Below are 20,303 nucleotides of genomic sequence, written 5' to 3' on the forward strand. Positions count from 1 at the left end.
GCGGATCTAAAACAGATTCTTAAATTTGTAATCCCACAGTCAGGATTTTTGTTAAATAATACATTTATTTTGGGTTTTTTTTCACCAAACCCATACTCCCAGATTACTGGGAATATACAACACATGATGCATGGGACCATTCTCTTTTAAAAAGTTTGATTCTCCTGGTCACTATTCACTGCCATTATATGGACGAGCAGAAGCGTTTTTTTTTTTTTTTTATTATTATTTTTTTGTGGTCCGAAAAAGAAAGATAGACATACGGCATTAGAACAACACCAGGGTGAGTAAAAGAATAATCCAATTTTTAATTTGATGAACTATCCCTTGAATCTTTTTTTAAGAAAGAAAAATGTTGAATATTGCAGAAATTAATCTGACGTTTTTACAACACGACAAGCTTTAATAATTATGACCTTAAGGTAGTATTTTATTTCGTAAAATGTCACAGAAATTCACAGCAAAAAAATAAATAAAAATCGCATCAGAACACCAGATAGAGAGAAGTGATTCAGTCCAGCGTGTCTGATGTAGCATCTGTCGAGCTGCTGGATTCAGTGCATCAGGAAGTAGGAGAGCAGAGACCCGCAGAGGAACAGGAAGCTCTGGGTGGCGCTCTGAGCCCCGTTACACAGGTCCCCCTCACAACATGAGATGCCCCGAACATTTTTAACCAATGCCGTGGCAGCACAAACTGACTTAGAGACACAGCCTTTTATAACTGATAACAGGCCCTGAGAATGACCTGATGAAGAGAAAGAAGAAAAACAAAAAAGAAAGGCGGATTCAGTCTAAGCTGTACATTGGTATTTGTGATCTGTATCAAATGTTTAAACCTAGAGAGTTTAAAAGATAATGAGAATCTTCCATTTCCAGATTCTCACCTGTTCCTGTAATGCAGCGGTCTTCGTCCCCTGAACAGCTCAATGTTTTAGAGCAGCCCTTTTCATCACAAGTATAACATTGCTTTCCATTCGGGACGGGATCTACAGAAGGAAAACAAGTATTCTTTTATTTTCTTTTCTGTACAAAATATGTAATGAAATAACAGTCTTTTATCTGCTCCTTTCAATCAGTTCACGACAGACAGTTGGACAGCACTCCCTGCGTTTGAATGACATTTAGAAGTAAAATGAGTGTTGACTTTACAGAGGATTTGCACATTGTCATTTAAAGCAGCGCTCAGTAAGACTGGGAACTTCTTTGCTGTTTTCTCGCAGGTTTCTCTCTCGAGCTCTCCCTACAGTTTCGGAGTATATATATATATATGAGAAAACTGTCGCAAACTCGTTGTCAACTCCCCCCCTCCCATCTCGTTCAGGCCATGTGCATTTGTTTTCAGAGAAGCCGGCGAACATAGGCGTCATAGGCGAACGACGGGGTCGATTTTGTCCCCACCACTTTTGAAACATCTCGCGGCACAGATGTAGCAATGCAAATAGATCATCTCCAGTTAACAGCATTCGTTTCATTTGTTTGTTTAATAACAGGCGATCTAGCACTGAAATGTGTTACCTTCTCTCAGAAACGCGCTTCAATCCGTGGCGGAGATTCTTTCCGGTGAAATCAGAAATCAAAATGCACACAAACGTGTCCCTTTTTCTCATGGGTTCTAATTCCACTCTCGTATATTTTTTTCCCCCTCATCAAAACATGTAAAACCACTGATAAACATTATATCAATTCAACCACTGATAAAAATTATTGGTTTTGATGAGGGGCACAAAAAAAAAAACTATTCGAGTGTAGAATTCTACCTCTGGACGGACCATCACTGTATGCTATCAAGGGCGAATATTTTCTATATACCCACTATACTCGGACATTGTGCTCATTTTTATTTATGTGCATCAGGAAGCTACAGGACATCGTCTTTCAAAACATGACCTACTCGAAAGAGAAAAAAAGAATGAATGCGTTATTGTAGCCTACCCAGCACTTTTGAAAATGACCTTCCGAATGCGTCTCTGTCCCCAGCACATTTCAAACCAAACTGACGCCCGAGCCATGTCCACTGAGGTATGTATGATTCTCAGAATAATATTATTATGTTGAGATAGTGTATATTTTTATTGTGTTACCAAACGTAATCAGTAACATTATGGTTAAAAATCAATACTATTAGAAATATTTCCGCTATTTATTTATTTTTAGTTTAGCCTACAGCTATAGCTACTTCAGCCTGGTCTCATTGTTAATACGTAGGTATTTTACGTTTTTGCAAAGATAGAAAACGTACTTTTTAGTACGTTTGGATAGGTGCTGAAATGTATAATATAGACGTATCTGCAACATTTAAACGTAACATTATTACGTTTTTACAGCTACAAAACGTAAACTATTTACGTATATTCTATATCATAAAGATATCTGTATAATTTCCCTTTTTACCATTTTATACATAAATGTAAGATCCCGTAACCCTAATCCCAAACCTAAACATACCCATTTTATACTTAATATAAAAAAGGATAAAACGTAACGGACAGGTGTTGGGAAAGGGTAGTTGTAGTGAAGATAATAGGTAGACACTCAGTCTATGTGCTAGTTCTGGTTTTATCACCAAGTTCACTCAGGTGTGTCGGCCAGAACACCTCTTAAGGCCAAATGTTCCAGAGTATGAAATAAATAGTGGAGAAATAATTCTGATTATGTTTCTTTATTCCTCTTTCTTGCAATTCTGTGAGTATTGGTGTGTGTGTGTGTGTGTGTGTGTGTGGTTTCTATAAAGAGAGAAACAAATTACAAATGAATAAATCAAACATATGCATGCACTCATTCCTCTCTATGCACTAATATACATTACTAAACAAAAGCAAACAATAATCAGCATATAACTATACAGTATATCTCTTAAACTCTAATACTGTAAGAATAATGTAAAGATTCAAACACTTATAAAGGATCCTCAGATTTTCTATTATAAGTTATATTCCCACTAACATCACTTACTTCTTATAATACTCAACTAAAAAGTACTGATCAATCCTAACAACAAATATAAAGTATAAACGCATCTAAACACGATATTACATATCTTTAACCTGACGTACTAAATCAGATGAGTCGAAGCTCGTACGTGAAATGTACAAACGCGAATATAATTAGCACCTCAGTCTCAAATCGACTCCTTAAACTCCTAACTCTTATCTACATCAAATAACAGAAATAACTACTTTAACTAATAATATAATACCACCGTTTTACTTTTCATTTTACTTGACCTTACTTTTACTTTTTCATTTACGCACACTCTAAGGGAAAGTGCAGCTCACACAACCGACTGACCAACCGACTATCTCTATCGTACTGCATACTAAGTATGTGATGTCAAATAGTATACAAACCAGCGCGCGCCTCAGCCACCGTTACAAGCGCTGAATCAACGGAAGTCAACGTGAAACATAAACCCTAATATGGTCAACTACACTAAATAATAGCAACACTAAAATAACTTTGGGGCCTTTTCTACAGCCGCCCCCGAATGTATGTAATACATTCGCTCATCAATAAAGGCAACAAAGTTCTATGGCTGGGGTGTAGTTGCAGGAGTGGAACCGTCACCATCTTCTCCAGAAGGAAGTGCAGGGAGGACAACCAGCCTGGCAACTGGCCGTGTGTAGATCCTTTCCTTAACCTTTACATCAGCGGACCTGATGTGCCCGTCAGGGCTGGGATGAGTCTTGATCACTTTCCCAATGGGCCAGAGGGCCCTCGGAAGATGAGGATCAGCGATCATCACTACACAGTCCCCTGTAATATCAGGTGGTGTAGCCTGCCACTTCTGGCGAGCTTGCAGACTTGGCACATATAGTCGGATGAAACGGGCCCAAAAGTGGTCGGCCAAAACTTGGGAGTGTCTCCAACGGCGGCGACAGATGAGCTCACTTTCAGGGTAGACTACCTGAGGTAACGAACCATCAAGCCGCCCCATAAGAAGAACACTGGGAGTCACTGGATCTGGGTCGCTGGCATCTGAAGACACATATCCCAAGGGCTTACTGTTAAGGATCCCTTCAACCTCAGTAAGTACGGTGCGAAGCACTTCTTCCGGAACAGGTTGAGCACCGACTGTGGCATAGAGTGCACTCTTAACTGAGCGTATCTCCCTCTCCCACACCCCTCCGAAGTGAGGAGCGGCTAGAGGGTTAAAGAGGAAGGAGATCTTCTGTGGAGCAAGGAGATGTTGTAATTCATTAGACATTCCAGCGAAGGTCTCCCGTAGTTCTCGCTCACCTCCCTTGAAATTTGTTCCTTGATCGGAAACAGCTCAGCAGGTGTTCCTCTACGGGAAATGAACCGACGAAGGGACATCAGAAAGGCATCCGTATCAATGGAGGTAAGGAGGTCCAAGTGCACCGCCCTCGTTGTGAGGCACTTGAAAATGATCCCCCATCTCTTCTCCCAGCGCCGGCCAACTTTGACCTCAAATGGCCCAAAGCAGTCCATCCCTGTAGAGTAGAAAGCCGGCTTGTAAAGACGCAGACGGGCTGATGGCAGGTCTGCCATTTTCGGCACTGCAGGTCTTCCCCTCCATCGCCGACAGTCAGCGCAGCTATACTGGTAGCGCCGGACAGCCTCACGCCCCCGCAGGATCCAGAAAGAGCGTCGAAGCTCTGCGAATACCCGCTCTGGGCCTGGGTGGAGGAGGCGATTGTCGAAGTCTTGGATCAAGAGCGTAGTTACTCGATGACCTGGGTCTAAGATGACTGGATGAAGAGTGGTCAGTTCTAGGCCTTCTGCTCGACGAAGTCGTCCTCCAACACGAATGAGCTCTCCTTTTTCATCCAGCTCTGGAGACAGCGTGCGGAGTCGACTGCTACTAGGTACTGGTTTACCAGCTTTCAGGAGGCTGTACTCTTGCTGAAAGCTATCCCTTTGAGCCCTCTGAAGTACTAACTGTTCAGCCTGTCGGTAGTCTTCAGCTGTAGGCTTGTAATTAGAGTTGGCCGCCCCATGCAGCTCCTGCACTGTCTCTTCAAGCAGCTCCTTCCACGAGCCGTACTGACTCACGTCTGAAGTTGACTGGCTTGATGCAACTGCAGCGACCCCACAGAAGGTAGACTTGCGCAGCTCTGAGTTATCTTCTGCTTGTTCTACAGCAGGGTCCTCTGGCCATGAGTTCGGACTGGTCAGGAGGAAGGCAGGTCCACACTTGATGACATAGCCCGCCTTTATAAGTTTCTCCATCTCCACTCTGTAGGCTTTTGCCCGTGCAGGATCTTTAGCCAGTCGCCTCTCGACACTTCGTAGACTGGGCATGACGGCTTCTTTAGTAGCCTGAAAGAGCGGCATGTCTCTCTTGCGGAGCAGCGGGGTAGCGTAACGTAGAATGCCATCTACATCTACCCTGATGGTTTTGGTCTCCAGGATGCGGATGGCCTCTTGGTCCTGTCTTGAGCGAGTAACTAGTTTCTCACTTCTGAATGGGACATCGTCGATCTGCCATAATCTCTCAACATGTTTGTGGTGAGCAGGACGGCCGAGGGACGTGAGAGAAAGTCGCGAGGCCGGTGTTGCGATTGCTAATGAGCAGCACCTGCGAAGCACACCGGTCTCGCATCTCTCACGAAGGAGCGGAGCCATAAAGGGGGAGCGACGGAGTGGATGAGGGAGAGAGGAACAGGCCTGCTTTTATTTGTATTTTATATTTTATTTTGGTAAGCCAGCAGTCGTCCGTGAGGGGCTGCTGGCCGGTATTTATGTTTTATTTTGGGTAGCCAGCAGTCGTCCGCGAGGGGCTGCTGGCAGGTAATTTGTTTGTTTATTTTATTTAAATAAAGTTTTATTTTATTATTATTATCCGGTTCCTGCCTCCTTCTTCCCTGAACTTTGTTACATTGGTGCCGAAACCCGGGAAGAGGGAGGAACGCGCTGTCCGAGGGTCCTCGCTGCTGTGGGGAATCCGCGGTGCCATCGAGCATGGTGCGCGAGTCGCCGCCGCTAGCCGTGGGCCGGAGCCTGCTGCCGTCCGCCGCAGATGGGAGGAGCAGGGAGCGGGGGACTCGCGGCCATGGACGCTCGAGGTGGGGCGCTGGGGTGAGTTGCCGGTGGGACGCCCGAGCTCGCCGCCGACCGCCTGGGAATGGAGGGGCGGCTGCCTTCCGGGAGGGAGAGGAGGAGTCACCGCCGCTCGCCGTGGGCCGGAGCCTGTTGCCATCCGCCAGTGAAGGGGAGGAGCAGGGAGCGGGGGACTCCTGCCGTCTGCCCAAGGCACCCGAGGAGCCGTCGCCGTCCACCGGGGGCGGGGGAGCGTCGAGGCGTTCACCGAGGGCCATCCAGCGTCGCCGCCGGGCACCGCGGAGGAGATCGCCCAGCTGGGGAGGGACAAGATGGCAGCGCGTTGTGGGAGCCGGACTTTTTTTTTTTTCCCTCTCTCCCCTCTCTCGTGTCCGTCGCTCCTCAGGCTTCCGTCTCCGTTTCCCTCGGCTCGTCGATCCATACCCCCCAGGGATCGCCGCCGCCGGGGGGGAAGTAGGCACAGTCTCGGGTGTACCCCCCGGCCTGTGAGGGGTGATGGGGGTATGTGGTGAGCAGGACGGCCGAGGGACGTGAGAGAAAGTCGCGAGGCCGGTGTTGCGATTGCTAATGAGCAGCACCTGCGAAGCACACCGGTCTCGCATCTCTCACGAAGGAGCGGAGCCATAAAGGGGGAGCGACGGAGTGGATGAGGGAGAGAGGAACAGGCCTGCTTTTATTTGTATTTTATATTTTATTTTGGTAAGCCAGCAGTCGTCCGTGAGGGGCTGCTGGCCGGTATTTATGTTTTATTTTGGGTAGCCAGCAGTCGTCCGCGAGGGGCTGCTGGCAGGTAATTTGTTTGTTTATTTTATTTAAATAAAGTTTTATTTTATTATTATTATCCGGTTCCTGCCTCCTTCTTCCCTGAACTTTGTTACAATGTTTCATCAGCTCGCTCTGGTGGGGTGCTACTGTTGTAAATAGAGACTGCCGTGGTTGGGTGAGGTGACAGACTACACTAGCTGGGCCCTGCAGTGTCCAGCCCAGCCTTGTGCAGATGGCAGCAGGCCCTCCTGGAGGTCCTAATCTGACCGGTTCAATGGGAGTGACGAGATGGGGGTGGTCACTCCCAATTAGAAGCAAGGGCTTAACATCCATAAGGGTCTGTATGGGAAGGCCAATGAGGTGCTTGTATGTGTTCCTGAGTTGTTCCATGGGGTAAGTATGTGCAGCTAGTCCAATACAAACACTGGTGAATGCACCTCTAATCTTGAACTTAGACTTTGGCTTTGACGGCAAAGAAATGGAGAACGACACTGATGCACCACGGAGGGTCCGCACTTCATCTCTGATTGTGCGTAGTGGAAGGTCCTCTTGAATCCCCTGCACACCTAGCTTCTCCGCAGCATCTGGCAACAGCCTAGTTCTCTCTGAACCGTCGTCAAGTATGGCATAGGTGTTGATTGATTGGTCACCATGGTGAATGCGGACTTTGACAACTTTCAGAAGAACCCGACTGCCTTCAGTGGGTCTGTCTAAATACAGAACCTCTGTTGTGCCCCTTAAGCCTGGGCTATCCGCTGCCGGTGTTGACGATGCCTCCTTAGGTGACCTCATATTCACCTCATGCAGAACCTGGAGGTGTTTCCCTTGGCAGAGGCTGCATGTCTTTTTTAAGTTGCACTGAGCCGCCTGGTGTGGCCGTGCACATCGCCAACACCTCTTGTTCCTCTTTATCCATTCAATCAACTGATCCTTAGTTAGCCTGGATACCTCTGTACACTGGCTGAGGTAGTGTTCCTCGTTATTGCAGAATGGACAGTATGGCTTGCTCTTGTTCCCTTTGAAGGAGCTGCGTGGCACTGGAACCTCAGGTTTCTTAGCTGTGTCCTTCACACCATGGAGGACAGAGGTAGGTTGCTTACCCTTCCTACCCTCTTGACGGAACACTGGCTTCTCCCGCACTCCTCTCACAGCTAACTGTCCTTCAAAGTCCTGGCACCAAGACTCGTACTTCAACCAGTCTGAAAGATTAGTTAAGGTGTGGGTTCTTGTTCCCTGATGATACATGCATCGGCGAAACTCTGCTCTTTGCTCAGATGGCAGCTTGCTCAGCAGACGAGAAACATGTGAGCCACATTGTAGTTCCACTTCACCCTCGTGGCCTAGTGTTCTCAGCATTCCCACGAGTGACTGTATTTGGAGTGCAAACTTCTCAAATGCAGCAAAGTCTCCCCGCTTTATGTCCGGTGAGTCCAGCACAGCAGCAATACGCCTCAGCGCTATCTGATGTGGTTGGCCAAACTTGTCATTCAGGGCAACCATTGTGTCGGAGAAGGGTGTCAGAGAGTTAAGGTAAGCGTCTGCTATTAACCTAGCTTCTTCTAGTTGCAGATGATCGACCAACACTTGGTATTTAAACAGCTCAGATGCGTCATGTGGTAGGAGGTTCTACAATGAGATCTTGAGCCGTGCGAACTCACTTGGGTCCCGACTGGCGAAGTTGGGGATTGTTGGGCGTGGCCCACGGTAACTTGGCTCTGGGATGTTGGAGTTATAACCCTGCGGTGATTTAGAGGGCTGTGCCCATGCCATGCTTGAATGTCGCTGTTGGGGCGTTGGGTTGCAGCCAAGGTCACTCCGTTGACCACCATAAGCTGTAGGGTACTTGGGCTCCGCTGGATGTGGCTGCGGCAGAAACTGAACGGGCTTGAACCAGGGCGGTGGATAACGGGCAGTGTCATCCCATGGCTTTGCAGTAGGAAGGGCCTCACTTGCTGAGTGATAAACTCGTGACTGGCCCACAAACATGTCAAGAGCTGGGGGTGGCAGTGCTTCTTCCTTAGTTCTTGGAACCTCATCTATTCTCCTAATAAGTGAATGTAGCATAGGTCGGTCACCTGGTATAAGTTCGTCAATTACTGGGTCTGGCCATGGTGGTGGTGCAGGCCAATCATCCTCTTCTTCAGCGTTAAGTTCACTTTCTACATGTGGCTGTGATGACATCACTGTTAACTCTGGCTTTCTGGTATGAAGAGAGGTTGGAGACTGCATGTTGCGAACAGAATCCACTAACTGTCTCATGTCTGCTCGCAGAGCTCTAAGCTCAACTAAGTCTGATGCCATGTGGCGCTGTGTCTGCTGCAGGAGGTGTCTTTCATGACGAATGTCATCTAACTCAACTCGGCTGTCATTCTGCGGATGTACTGGATGCAGTGCTGAAGGTAAGGGAGTAGAGTAATCTCGTAGCTGTTCCCTAAACTCTCTCTCTGGAAACCGGTGGGCCTGGGGGGCTAGCTGCTTCTTCTGGCTGTGCTGTTGGCTCTCAGCCCTATAGCCCAGGTCCATCTCCTGAAGAATAGCATCCCGCCTCTGGCGTCGCAGAGGAGAGTCTGGTGGGGAGGTGAGGGACGTCATCCTGGCATTTCCCTCCTGGTGAGAACTCTCTGATTCCTCTTTGTACCTCTGACCGATGTAGCCTCTATAATCAATCTCATAATCTGCATAGCGCACAGGTAGGTGGATATGCCGTCTGGGACGTGCACCAGTAGCATCATACTCTGGATGTCGTTCCATCTCTGATGTGAACCCAGTGAATCCGGCTCGAAGGACCATCAATGTAGTGAAGATAATAGGTAGACACTCAGTCTATGTGCTAGTTCTGGTTTTATCACCAAGTTCACTCAGGTGTGTCGGCCAGAACACCTCTTAAGGCCAAATGTTCCAGAGTATGAAATAAATAGTGGAGAAATAATTCTGATTATGTTTCTTTATTCCTCTTTCTTGCAATTCTGTGAGTATTGGTGTGTGTGTGTGTGTGGTTTCTATAAAGAGAGAAACAAATTACAAATGAATAAATCAAACATATGCATGCACTCATTCCTCTCTATGCACTAATATACATTACTAAACAAAAGCAAACAATAATCAGCATATAACTATACAGTATATCTCTTAAACTCTAATACTGTAAGAATAATGTAAAGATTCAAACACTTATAAAGGATCCTCAGATTTTCTATTATAAGTTATATTCCCACTAACATCACTTACTTCTTATAATACTCAACCAAAAAGTACTGATCAATCCTAACAACAAATATAAAGTATAAACACATCTAAACACGATATTACATATCTTTAACCTGACGTACTAAATCAGATGAGTCGAAGCTCGTACGTGAAATGTACAAACGCGAATATAATTAGCACCTCAGTCTCAAATCGACTCCTTAAACTCCTAACTCTTATCTACATCAAATAACAGAAATAACTACTTTAACTAATAATATAATACCACAGTTTTACTTACTTTTTTCATTTACGCACACTCTGAGGGAAAGTGCAGCTCACACAACCGACTGACCAACCGACTATCTCTATCGTACTGCATACTAAGTATGTGATGTCAAATAGTATACAAACCAGCGCGCGCCTCAGCTACCGTTACAAGCACTGAATCAACGGAAGTCAACGTGAAACATAAACCCTAATATGGTCAACTACACTAAATAATAGCAACACTAAAATAACTGTGGGGCCTTTTCTACAGTAGTTTTATTAACAATATAACATTAAAATATATTTTGAGCCACCAATCCTACCCCTAAACCTAACGTTACCCATAACAATTCCTTAAAACTACGTAACAAACTACAATTATTAAGAAAAACATAACTAACAGACAAGTATAATCACAATCATTTATTTATTGCAAAAATGTCAAAACCGATACCAAAAGCCGTTCACATGATGAAGCGTTGCAGTCGCAGTCTTCTCTCTGTCTCTGGCAGTATTGTAATAGTTTTGTATGAAGTACAGAGCAGAAATTAAATAATGAAAATGTTAATCCGACTTCGGTTCGCGCTTCTCCATTTCAAAATTCAAATGAACTAAAACTAACCAACCAGCACAGTCCTTCATGTCGCAAACTGTGACGAAGCAGGGAAGAGCCAATGAACGTTTGATATCACTGCCGTAAAACACGACGTATCGCTTCTCAAGGGCGCAATTTTTGAATTTGAATTCATCAGCGCGGGGTTTGACATGTACGGTCGCTGCTGAGAATGGAGAGATCACGACTGGATAAGAGGCTGAATTAGGAGTTGTTTCTTACAAACAACTATGTATTCTAAAGATTTGGATTACATCAAACTCAAATTGATGTCTTTTGTGATTTTTTTTGTGTTTTATAGGAGAAAACGCTTTATGTGTCTCAAGGTAAATAAACGATTACAAAATGGTTGAACGAATAGCTAACGTTAAAGACTGTATTTTTAAGGTTTTATAGTGTATTGTTTAACAACATGCAGGCGAAACGAGCAAAATGTTCATGAGTATTATATAAATAAATGCGACTGAAAACTTCATTAATAAGACAGTGGAATGCAACAGAGTTAAAACATAATGCTGCTACGATATTAATATGCATAAATTGTGATACGTACAATGTGTACGTCGGTGGATTTGTTCATACGTAAATAAATTACGTTTTTGTGCTGTCAATATGTAAATATTTTACGTTTTAGTACTGTAAATACGTCAGTATTATACGTTTCTGCGCATATAAAACGTAATTATATATACGTATGATAGAACGACACTTTACGTATAAATACATACGTATTCTCATGAGATCACGTTGGCTACTTAGATTATGCATTATCAAAATAAATGTTACGTTACATTCTTCTATCATTTTTCTGGTGATCCGAGTTGTCTATCGTAACGATTGACCAAAGAAAGTCAAACACGTTTAATTTGTTTATTACAAGTTTGTTTATTTTATTATTGAAGCTTGAGACCGGTGGTACTGGTGGTCTGGGGTGCCCCTTACTCGGAGTTGATGACACTTGCCAACGCTTGTAGCTAAAAAGGAAAAAGAAAATGTATCAATCTTTTATCAACATCATTTATACACAAGGTCAAACTAGCACAGAGTTGCATGTGTGAAGTTGCAATGCAATTTCTCGTTTACTTATAGTTCTGTTTGTGTAAATGTGATTAAATAAATATAAAAAGTTGCATTATTAGCTAGCAGCTCTCGTGTCGGTTTATGCATTAAGTCAGCACAGTATATAACGTTACTAATTCTGAGGCTGACGACAAGCTAAACTAATGCATAATTTGTAGAATTTCATATCGATTTATAGGCGATCTGAGAAACACAAATAAACCCTGATAGAGGAAAGACAAAACACTAACTTACAGAAAACAAGCAAGTTTGTTTGCTAATGAAAATGCTAACATCTAAGTTACAGTATCTGACGTACTATTAAGCCGGTAACAGACAGCGAGCATAATAAAAAAACAAAAACAAACAGACAATAGCAAACATCCCGACTCACGAGGTCACAATTACAAGAAATACAAACATTAAACACAGTTTATTATAAAGATACTTACAAGTGCAACAGCAAGAAGTCCAGGTCAGCATCGGTTTTGCAGGCTTCGCTTTCTTTCAGTTCTCTCTATTCTGAAAAAGCTGGTCCGTTTTCTCTTTCTTTGTTCCTCTGATAAACACGTCCGAGCTTTCTTCTTCTTCTTTTACATCAGCCATCACGAAAACTTGAAGAACTCAATATCTAGCGTTACCTTTTTCTTATAGCTAGCCGGCTCCTAGATGGATGGGGACGTGTACGCATGCGTGTGCGCGTATAGTGCCGTAAAGCAATTCGTTACCTCGCGAGACCTGAAATCTCACGATACTTCCTAACACTGAGGCCGGCGAGCCGCCGGCCCAAAGTTGCAACGGTGGTTTTGCGGCTCACAGGCACCAGGGGGGTGCGAGACGATCACCATTCAACACGAAATCAGTAATATAAGCATTACAATGACTCCAAAGCTGTTCAATTAAGGTAAAAAAAGTTACTTAGTTCTGCTTTAAGTACAATACCTGAAAGATCTTGGGCGTTACACAGGTCTGTGTTACAGCAGGAAGAATTAAACATTACATAGCCGAAGTTAGAGGATCTAATTTGACATTCAGGAGCACAACCTTTAGTCCTCGTTTTAATAGTAACGTCACCTACAAAATATGAATGATACAGGAAAGACAAGTTAAACTTGAGAGTTGAAAAAAATTGTGAACATTTAGAATTTTTCATATTTGCATTTTTTAAATAATCTGAGGGAAAACTCATTTAAAAAAATCTTTGTAGATTATTTTGTGATTGAAAGGATTAATTCCATCAGAAAAACAAGAATTTGTTCTGTCGCAGCTCCAGTAAATAACAGCAGCATCTCCAACTTTAAATCATATTGGACTTACCTAACAATTCTGTTGTTACAGAACTCATGCACCAAAGAGATCCAGCTGGACATGTTGTTGCCGTTTGAGAACCCGTACAAGAACCCGTCAGACTGTCGCACTTATAGCACTGAAGAGAGTGTCCTTGAGTAATAAAGAAGAGAGAAAGAGACATCAATTATCTGTATTTGTACCCAGCAACTTACAAACGTAATGCGTCTTTGTACCTGCAGTGAAGAAAACGAAGAGAAGAAAAACTGAGATCTGCAGATCCATCTTTGATCAGGACAGGAGGTGAATGAAGTAATGTGTCCTTTTCAATGCTCATTTTATAGTGTATCAAAAGGGGAGGATCTTTATGAAAAATTAAAGTTTAACAGAAGTAGACATACTTTGAAACAGAAACTGTAGCTCAAATAATTTATTTATCAGTTAAAGATAAAGCAAAGTTCAATGAGGATTTACAAGAAATGAAGTCTACAGTGGGGAAATAATTATTTGGTCCACTGCTGTTTTTGTAAGTTCCCACGAAATGAAGGGTCTATAATTGTATGGTAGGTTTATTTTATGTCCTGGTCTGTAGGACATAAGTGTCCAAACTTACAAAATCAGCAGAGGATCAAATAATTATTCCCCCACTGTACTTAAATCAATCTTCGTAAAGTGACAATTCACCCTAAAACAGAACATCTTTATTCACCCTCATTGCAGGAGCATAATTTTGCCTATGTTCAGTGACAATTATTGCATGCTATGTGGTGTATTTAAGTTTTTGAATATTTGTGTTTTGATTGTAAACTTTATTTATTTGTGTGTACTATTTTGATAAATATTCTCAATTTATATACAAATGTGTTCAATGTTAAAATTATGCACTGGCCTTTAAAGGCATTGCCATGGTGTTATCTCAGTTAGTCTAATATGCATTGAGAGATGATCTTATGGAAAGTCTCAATGCCAATCTCTAGGTGAAGGGTGTGTGATGATGTGGGGCGATTTTAACTCCAAAGGCCAAGGGAATTTTATCAGGATGCATATTATCCTGGATCCATGAAATAACTGGCCTTTAAAAATAAAAATCTACTTGACTCTATTGGGATTTAACACAGGGGTGTCCTGACTCATGCCCCCTGTATTTGAAGGAAGAACATTTGTTTATTTTCGATACATTATTCATTCACAAAGAAAATTGGTGTCCTTAAAGGTTTGGGTTTCCCTCTTTTTTTAATTAAGGCATTAAGATCAATTTCCAAAATATGATTTTTTTTATTCCTCTTTTTATTCAACTTTAGCATGGGTTTCTAAACTTAGCTAAAGCTAAGCACTGTATATGATACACTCTCTAACTCGAAATGGATAATATAATTCTGAAAAAAATGCTTTTACTATTGGTAAATCATTTAGATGTTTCTCACCGCAGAACATGAAATCCATGGGGAGGAGTTGGATCCAGATCAAACTCCTCCCACATACACCTAAACCTACCCAGCTCCGCCCCCTGATCCCTAAACCCAGCCCTAATCCTACCCATCTCCACCGCTTGGATCTTGATCCGACTCCTTTCCATGGATCTCATGTACTGCGTTGAGGTGCTACTGAAATCATTTGCACATATGAATTTAATGTATGATTTAATGTCAGAAATGACGGATTTGTGAACAATATTTACACTATTTTTATTTTTTATTTTTTTATTTTTTATTATTATTATTTATTTCAGGCAATGACACAAAAGTACAAGGCAGACAAAATGTTTGTCAAGTCATACAGTGCAAAAAGAAACAAGAAACAAACAAAAAAAACAACAACAAAAAACAAACAAGAAAAAACAAAAAAACAACAACAAACAAAACAAATCGAATTCTACCTGAAAGGGAGTGGGAAGAAGAAAACTTATTTAATCCCACCCCAGTTCACCACTTGGTGATTAATACATTAAGCTTCATGTTTACTTTGGTCACGGATTGTTTACATAGGTTGTATCATGGTGGCGTTACCACAGTCACAATAATTTATTATAACAACATTATCAAACAGTTTAAGAAGAACAAGCAATACCAACTATGGTAATGAACAATATACCAATGATGGTAATGGACAATATACCAACGATGGTAATGGACAATATACCAACGATGGTAAGGAAACATTGAGCACATGTTAACATTATAAGACAGAGTACAACATCCATATAAATTAAAAATCCTCCTCTCTGTATTTTAACCAGACCCTATGTTTATATGACAATTTAAATTGATGGATAGTTTGACATTGCTTTTGTTGTAAGTCCAGTTTGTTCCAGAGTTTCACTCCACATACAGACACACAATAATGTTTACGAGTAGTTCGGGCTCTTGGTAACGAAAAATATCCAAAGCCTCTCAAGTTATGAGCTCGCACAGGAATTTGAAAAAAACGTTGTAAGTTAGGCGGTAATAAGTTGTTAAATGCTTTATAGAGGACTATTGTTGTATTATATTTTACAAGATCATCGAGTTTTAACAAATTTGACTGCTTAAACAGCTTATGAGTATGTTCTAAGTAACCAACCTTATGAATGACCCTCACGGCTCTTTTCTGTAATATAATCAGAGGATTTATTGTGTTCTGATAATTATTTCCCCACACTTCAACACAATACATAAGGTATGGTAGTACCAAAGTGCAGTATAGGGTACGGAGTGCATTTTTATCAAGGTATAGTTTTGCTTTGTTTATAATTGAGAGGCTTTTGGAGATTTTTCTTTTAATGTGTCTGACATGGGGCTTCCAAGACAATTTACTGTCGATTATTACCCCCAAAAATTTATACTCACTCACAATTTCAATTTGGGTATCACCAATACTTATTCTCTGTTCAATCAATTTGCTACGATTACCAAACATCATTATTTTAGTTTTGTTTATGTTCAAAGATAATTTGTTTGCATCCATCCATTTTTTTATTATATTTAATTCCCTGTTTACCACATTTACGAGCTCCTTATAATCATCACTACTATAGAATATATTCGTGTCGTCTGCAAATAGTATGAGTTTCAGTACTTTGGATATAGTAAAAATATCATTTATATACACGTTAAATAATTTTGGCCCCAACACTGACCCCTGGGGGACACCACAAACTATGCCAAGAGTGTCTGATAAATACTGACCAATTTTTACAAACTGTAACCTCCCTGTTAAATAACTTTTTAACTATGACTATAACAAACATTTAATTGTGTGCTTTATAAATCGTTAATATATTATTTGATAACACAAGACTATAAAACGAATATTACGAACTAAAAACGTTCAACAATCCACTTTCACAATATAAAATGTCACACTTACTCTGTATCACTTTATTTCTTCTGAAGACACAAAAGGTCCAACACAGGAAATCATCCGGTTTCCACTGGCTTCTCTCGAACATTCTCAGAGAAAGAAAATGATTTAGCAAATCATCTTAAATCTGCCCATGATGGATTGAATCTGACCATGAATAAAAACTGATGCAGCTAGAAAATGCTTTAGTGTAATTTAATTCATCTGTGCTCATAATTGTAAAAAACAGTGATGTTTTTAATGTATCCACTGTAATTAATTTATATACCACAGTAGTGATAACTACAAGACAACCATTGACATTGGCTTGAGAAAAACTGAGCAGAAAGTTTGGAATAGATTTCATATTTTGAAGTTGGAAGATTTATGTTTGAAGCGATTTTAAAAGCTTGAAGTTTAGGTTTTAACACCATGCAAGACAGAAAGATAGATAAATAAATTAAGTTTAGTTTACTGCTATCAAAGCATTAGAGTAAAACCTGCAGAAAATTTTGTGCAGTTGTTTAAACATACATTTTTGAGTTAAAAGTATATTTTTACTTGTTCATTCAACTTTCAGTCTAGTTGAGGACAAGAAAACTTAAACTTTCTTGTTATCTGGACAATCTGGCTCTCTAAACACAAAAAAGTCGGAATAACTAAATTGCAATTGGATTTATTGCCTCATAAAAATGTTCACTCATTTACTTGTTTACTATGTAAAAGATAATAGGTATATAAACCTATTACCTAAACTTGTATTTTACAACTATTATCTGTTTTATACATGCTAGAGATAAGCCTATGCGGATTCACTTTCTCTTTGTGGGTATGCACGTGTGTATACACGTGTGTATGCAAGTGCGGGTCTCAGAACAGTCTACACGACACTAATTTCAGCTAAAAACAGAAACCTTTTATTTGTTTCAGCTGTTCATTTATAACACAACAGTGTTTGGGGATGAGATGTTGGAAACATCTCTTGCCTTAACTGTATACTACTGTCTACACTACACTATGTCATATACTGAACTACCTGTCTATACTGTTCACATTGCACTTTTTGCACTTCTGGTTAGACGCTAACTGCCTTTTATTGTCTCTATAATTGTAATTTGCACAATGACAAAAAAGTTAAAACTCAAGTAAATCTAAATCCTGCTACCTCTACACAAATACATTACCTAATATCATGGTTATGCAACCATGTAGTTGAATTTTACATATTTATAGTATTATGTCAGTATCAGTATTTGCTTTCAACCATGCACAGATAAAAAATGTCACTGAACGTTTGCTGTGTAATTGTAATACTGAGCACTCAAACACACCAAACCAACAATTATTAAAAACACACACAAAAACTGCTTTTGCACAGGCACTGCACTAGTTACTATAAATTACAGCAACACCTCCCCCTTTGCCAGGAGACTCATATTTATAACAATAATCTTGGGGGTAGACTCATATAAAGTAATGAAATCCTTTGGTTTTAGCCAGGTTTCTGTCAAATCTATTCTATGATTTGTTATCACATCATTAACAATATGTGCTTTTGAAGAAAGTTAATGTATAACTAAAGAATAATTAAACCATTAATTAACGATTACTGCATCAGCAACTAATAAAGAGTATATATGATTAATAGATTAAGTAATACATGAATTGCTGTATTAATTCAATGTGTCATTGCGTATTAATTCCTTAATAACATATTGTTACGCCCCGTGGCTCAAAAGGGACGCAACAAAATTGGGACACACGAGAAAGCTGAACTTTTAAAGAAATTATTTATTAACACAAAGGAAATTATACAAAACTGTGTAATGTAGCAGTCAGATATCAGTAGTGTCATGCTAGGTGACTGTGTGGAAATGTAATGTGCTGTAGTGTCGTGATGCATGCAAAAGAAACAATAATCAAAGGAATAACATCAAATCAAGTGGGTCGCCCGCCGTCTGCCACTTTGTCTTGCTTCTCTTAAAAGGGAAAAAGGGAAGTTGGCCACAGGTGTCCCCCATGCAATCAGGTAGTGGGCGGAGAAATCCATCCAAAACAGATGAAACCCACAATAAAGACGCAGGGCGTCACACATATTTTATTAACTAATAGTGTAAATTAATGTGTTAATTACCACAATTAGTCAAAGCTATGCACTTCAACTTCCAGTTGTCTGCTTTACTTAATCATTAGCTAATGATTTGCAAAGGTATCATCATTATACTATGACTTTACTTGTTGAGGCACATCATTATTAACTAATCATTTAGTAATTGTAGTAATTCGCACATGAATTTGCACTTACAATTAAGTAATTAATCATGTATTAATGCATATTATTTTACCTGTCATATTATCTGGAAGTTGAAATACAAGGCTTTGGCTCATTCTGGTAATTAACATATTAATTAACACTATTAGTTAAAAAAATGAGTTATTATGGAATTAATCCACAATTACATATTTAATTAAAAACAATTCATGTATGAACTAATACATAAACCTTACAGACTCTTAATTAGTTCCTAATGTGGTAATCATTAATGAATAGCTTAGATAATCATTACTTACACATTAATTCAGTATAATCTGTGCATTAGTTAAGCATGAATTAATGCTTATTAGTGCACCCTTATTGTAAAGTGTTACCGGTTAGTTCACCCAAAAATGAAAATTCTATCATCATTTACTCACCCTCAAGTTGTTCCAAACCTCTATGTGTTAATTTATCACAGTCTTTTGTGACGTCTTTTGACCATACGTCAACATTTTAGGGTACCCTTTAACGTCAAAAGATGTCAGTTATATTACGTCTTGGGATGAGACTGCGCTCGTTTATTTGTTCTGCTGTACACAAAGGAAGATATTTTGAAGAATGTTTTAATCAAACAGATCTCATTCCCCATTGACTACCATAGTATGTATTTTTTCCTAAATAAACACATTGAGGTTTGGAACAACTTGAGGGTGAGTAAATGATGAAAGAATTTTCATTTTTGGGTGATTTTTGGGAACTTTTTTCCTTCTAAACAGAAAAACAAAAACCATATTTTTTCATATTTTTGTTTTCATCACACTTTATTCTAATCCGCCAAATGAAAACAGAATAAAACCAAAATGAATGAACAGCTTGAATATTTCTTCTCTACATGGGCAGGAATAAAAAGCCCCTTTCCGCTGACTGGTCAAGCTGTCATCATTCTTACTCAGCTCTGCACTACAGAATAAATTATATGTAGAAAGCGATCAAAAAACGTTCCCGCTGGAACTCAATCAAACAGCTCTCGCCAAAACTCCTGTTAGAATCAATGAATCTCTTATTTACATTGTGTTTGCATTGTAAGTTTTGAAAGCATTCGTTAGTGTGCAGAAAGTGAGCTATCGAGATCACTGCATTCATGCACTCAACATCCACTGCAACATTTCAAGCCACGATATAAATATAATTTTATAGTCAACACTTTTCACGATGAGTACATCTTGAGAACTGTAATAGTAAAAGTGGGCTAAAAATCTTCGAGAGAATTCCACATGTAATACTTAGCTATTTCATGTGCAAAGATGTTAGCCAATCACAGCTGTGGGCGTCTACACTGAAGTATCACACAGACACGCCCCTTCAAACAGACAATTGAAATAAGAGGGCTAAAATCATTGTGTGGAAAAAATGCCAAAAGAAATGCAATTTGGTTATATTAGATGTTTAATTTTTTATTTAACCATTATCAAGAGTTACACTGTAACACAATGTCAGTACCAGCATGAAAAATAATTAGAATAGAAT

General features: G+C 40.4%; 2 protein-coding genes across 3 annotated transcripts; both read right to left on the minus strand.

Annotated features, from left to right (window-relative positions):
* Window positions 1-244: 244 nt before the first annotated feature.
* On the minus strand, window positions 245-13,515 carry LOC120492722 (urokinase plasminogen activator surface receptor). The gene is made up of 5 exons (XM_039690963.2): window positions 13,438-13,515; window positions 13,232-13,354; window positions 12,857-12,988; window positions 885-986; window positions 245-745 (listed from the first exon to the last, which is right to left on the minus strand). The coding sequence occupies exons 1-5, from the start codon at window positions 13,484-13,486 to the stop codon at window positions 555-557; spliced, it is 597 nt and encodes a 198-aa protein (XP_039546897.2). The 5' UTR covers window positions 13,487-13,515; the 3' UTR covers window positions 245-554.
* On the minus strand, window positions 993-12,846 carry LOC148978234 (uncharacterized). Of its 2 annotated transcripts, none has more exons than XM_089132943.1 (2): window positions 12,367-12,846; window positions 993-11,829 (listed from the first exon to the last, which is right to left on the minus strand). In XM_089132943.1, exon 2 carries the CDS (start codon window positions 5,584-5,586, stop codon window positions 4,141-4,143), a length of 1,446 nt encoding a protein of 481 aa, XP_088989069.1. In that variant the 5' UTR covers window positions 5,587-11,829; window positions 12,367-12,846; the 3' UTR covers window positions 993-4,140. The 2 variants fall into 2 exon arrangements, with proteins under 2 accessions (XP_088989069.1, XP_088989068.1); XM_089132942.1 differs by having other exon boundaries at window positions 5,585-11,829.
* Window positions 13,516-20,303: the final 6,788 nt, after the last annotated feature.

Source organism: Pimephales promelas, chromosome 7, assembly GCF_988280905.1.
Source record: "Pimephales promelas chromosome 7, fPimPro1.hap1.1, whole genome shotgun sequence".
NCBI lineage: Eukaryota > Metazoa > Chordata > Actinopteri > Cypriniformes > Leuciscidae > Pimephales > Pimephales promelas.

Coding starts and splice junctions, on each gene's coding strand:
- LOC148978234 (XM_089132942.1), bottom strand. CDS start 8,286: ATGGTTGCCCTGAATGACAAGTTTGGCCAACCACATCAGATAGCGCTG.
- LOC120492722 (XM_039690963.2), bottom strand. CDS start 13,486: ATGGATCTGCAGATCTCAGTTTTTCTTCTCTTCGTTTTCTTCACTGCA. Junction 987..12,856: donor TAACGCCCAAGATCTTTCAG/GTATTGTACTTA, acceptor TTCCTTCTGTAG/ATCCCGTCCCGAATGGAAAG. Junction 746..884: donor CCGCTGCATTACAGGAACAG/GTGAGAATCTGG, acceptor TCTCTTCATCAG/GTCATTCTCAGGGCCTGTTA.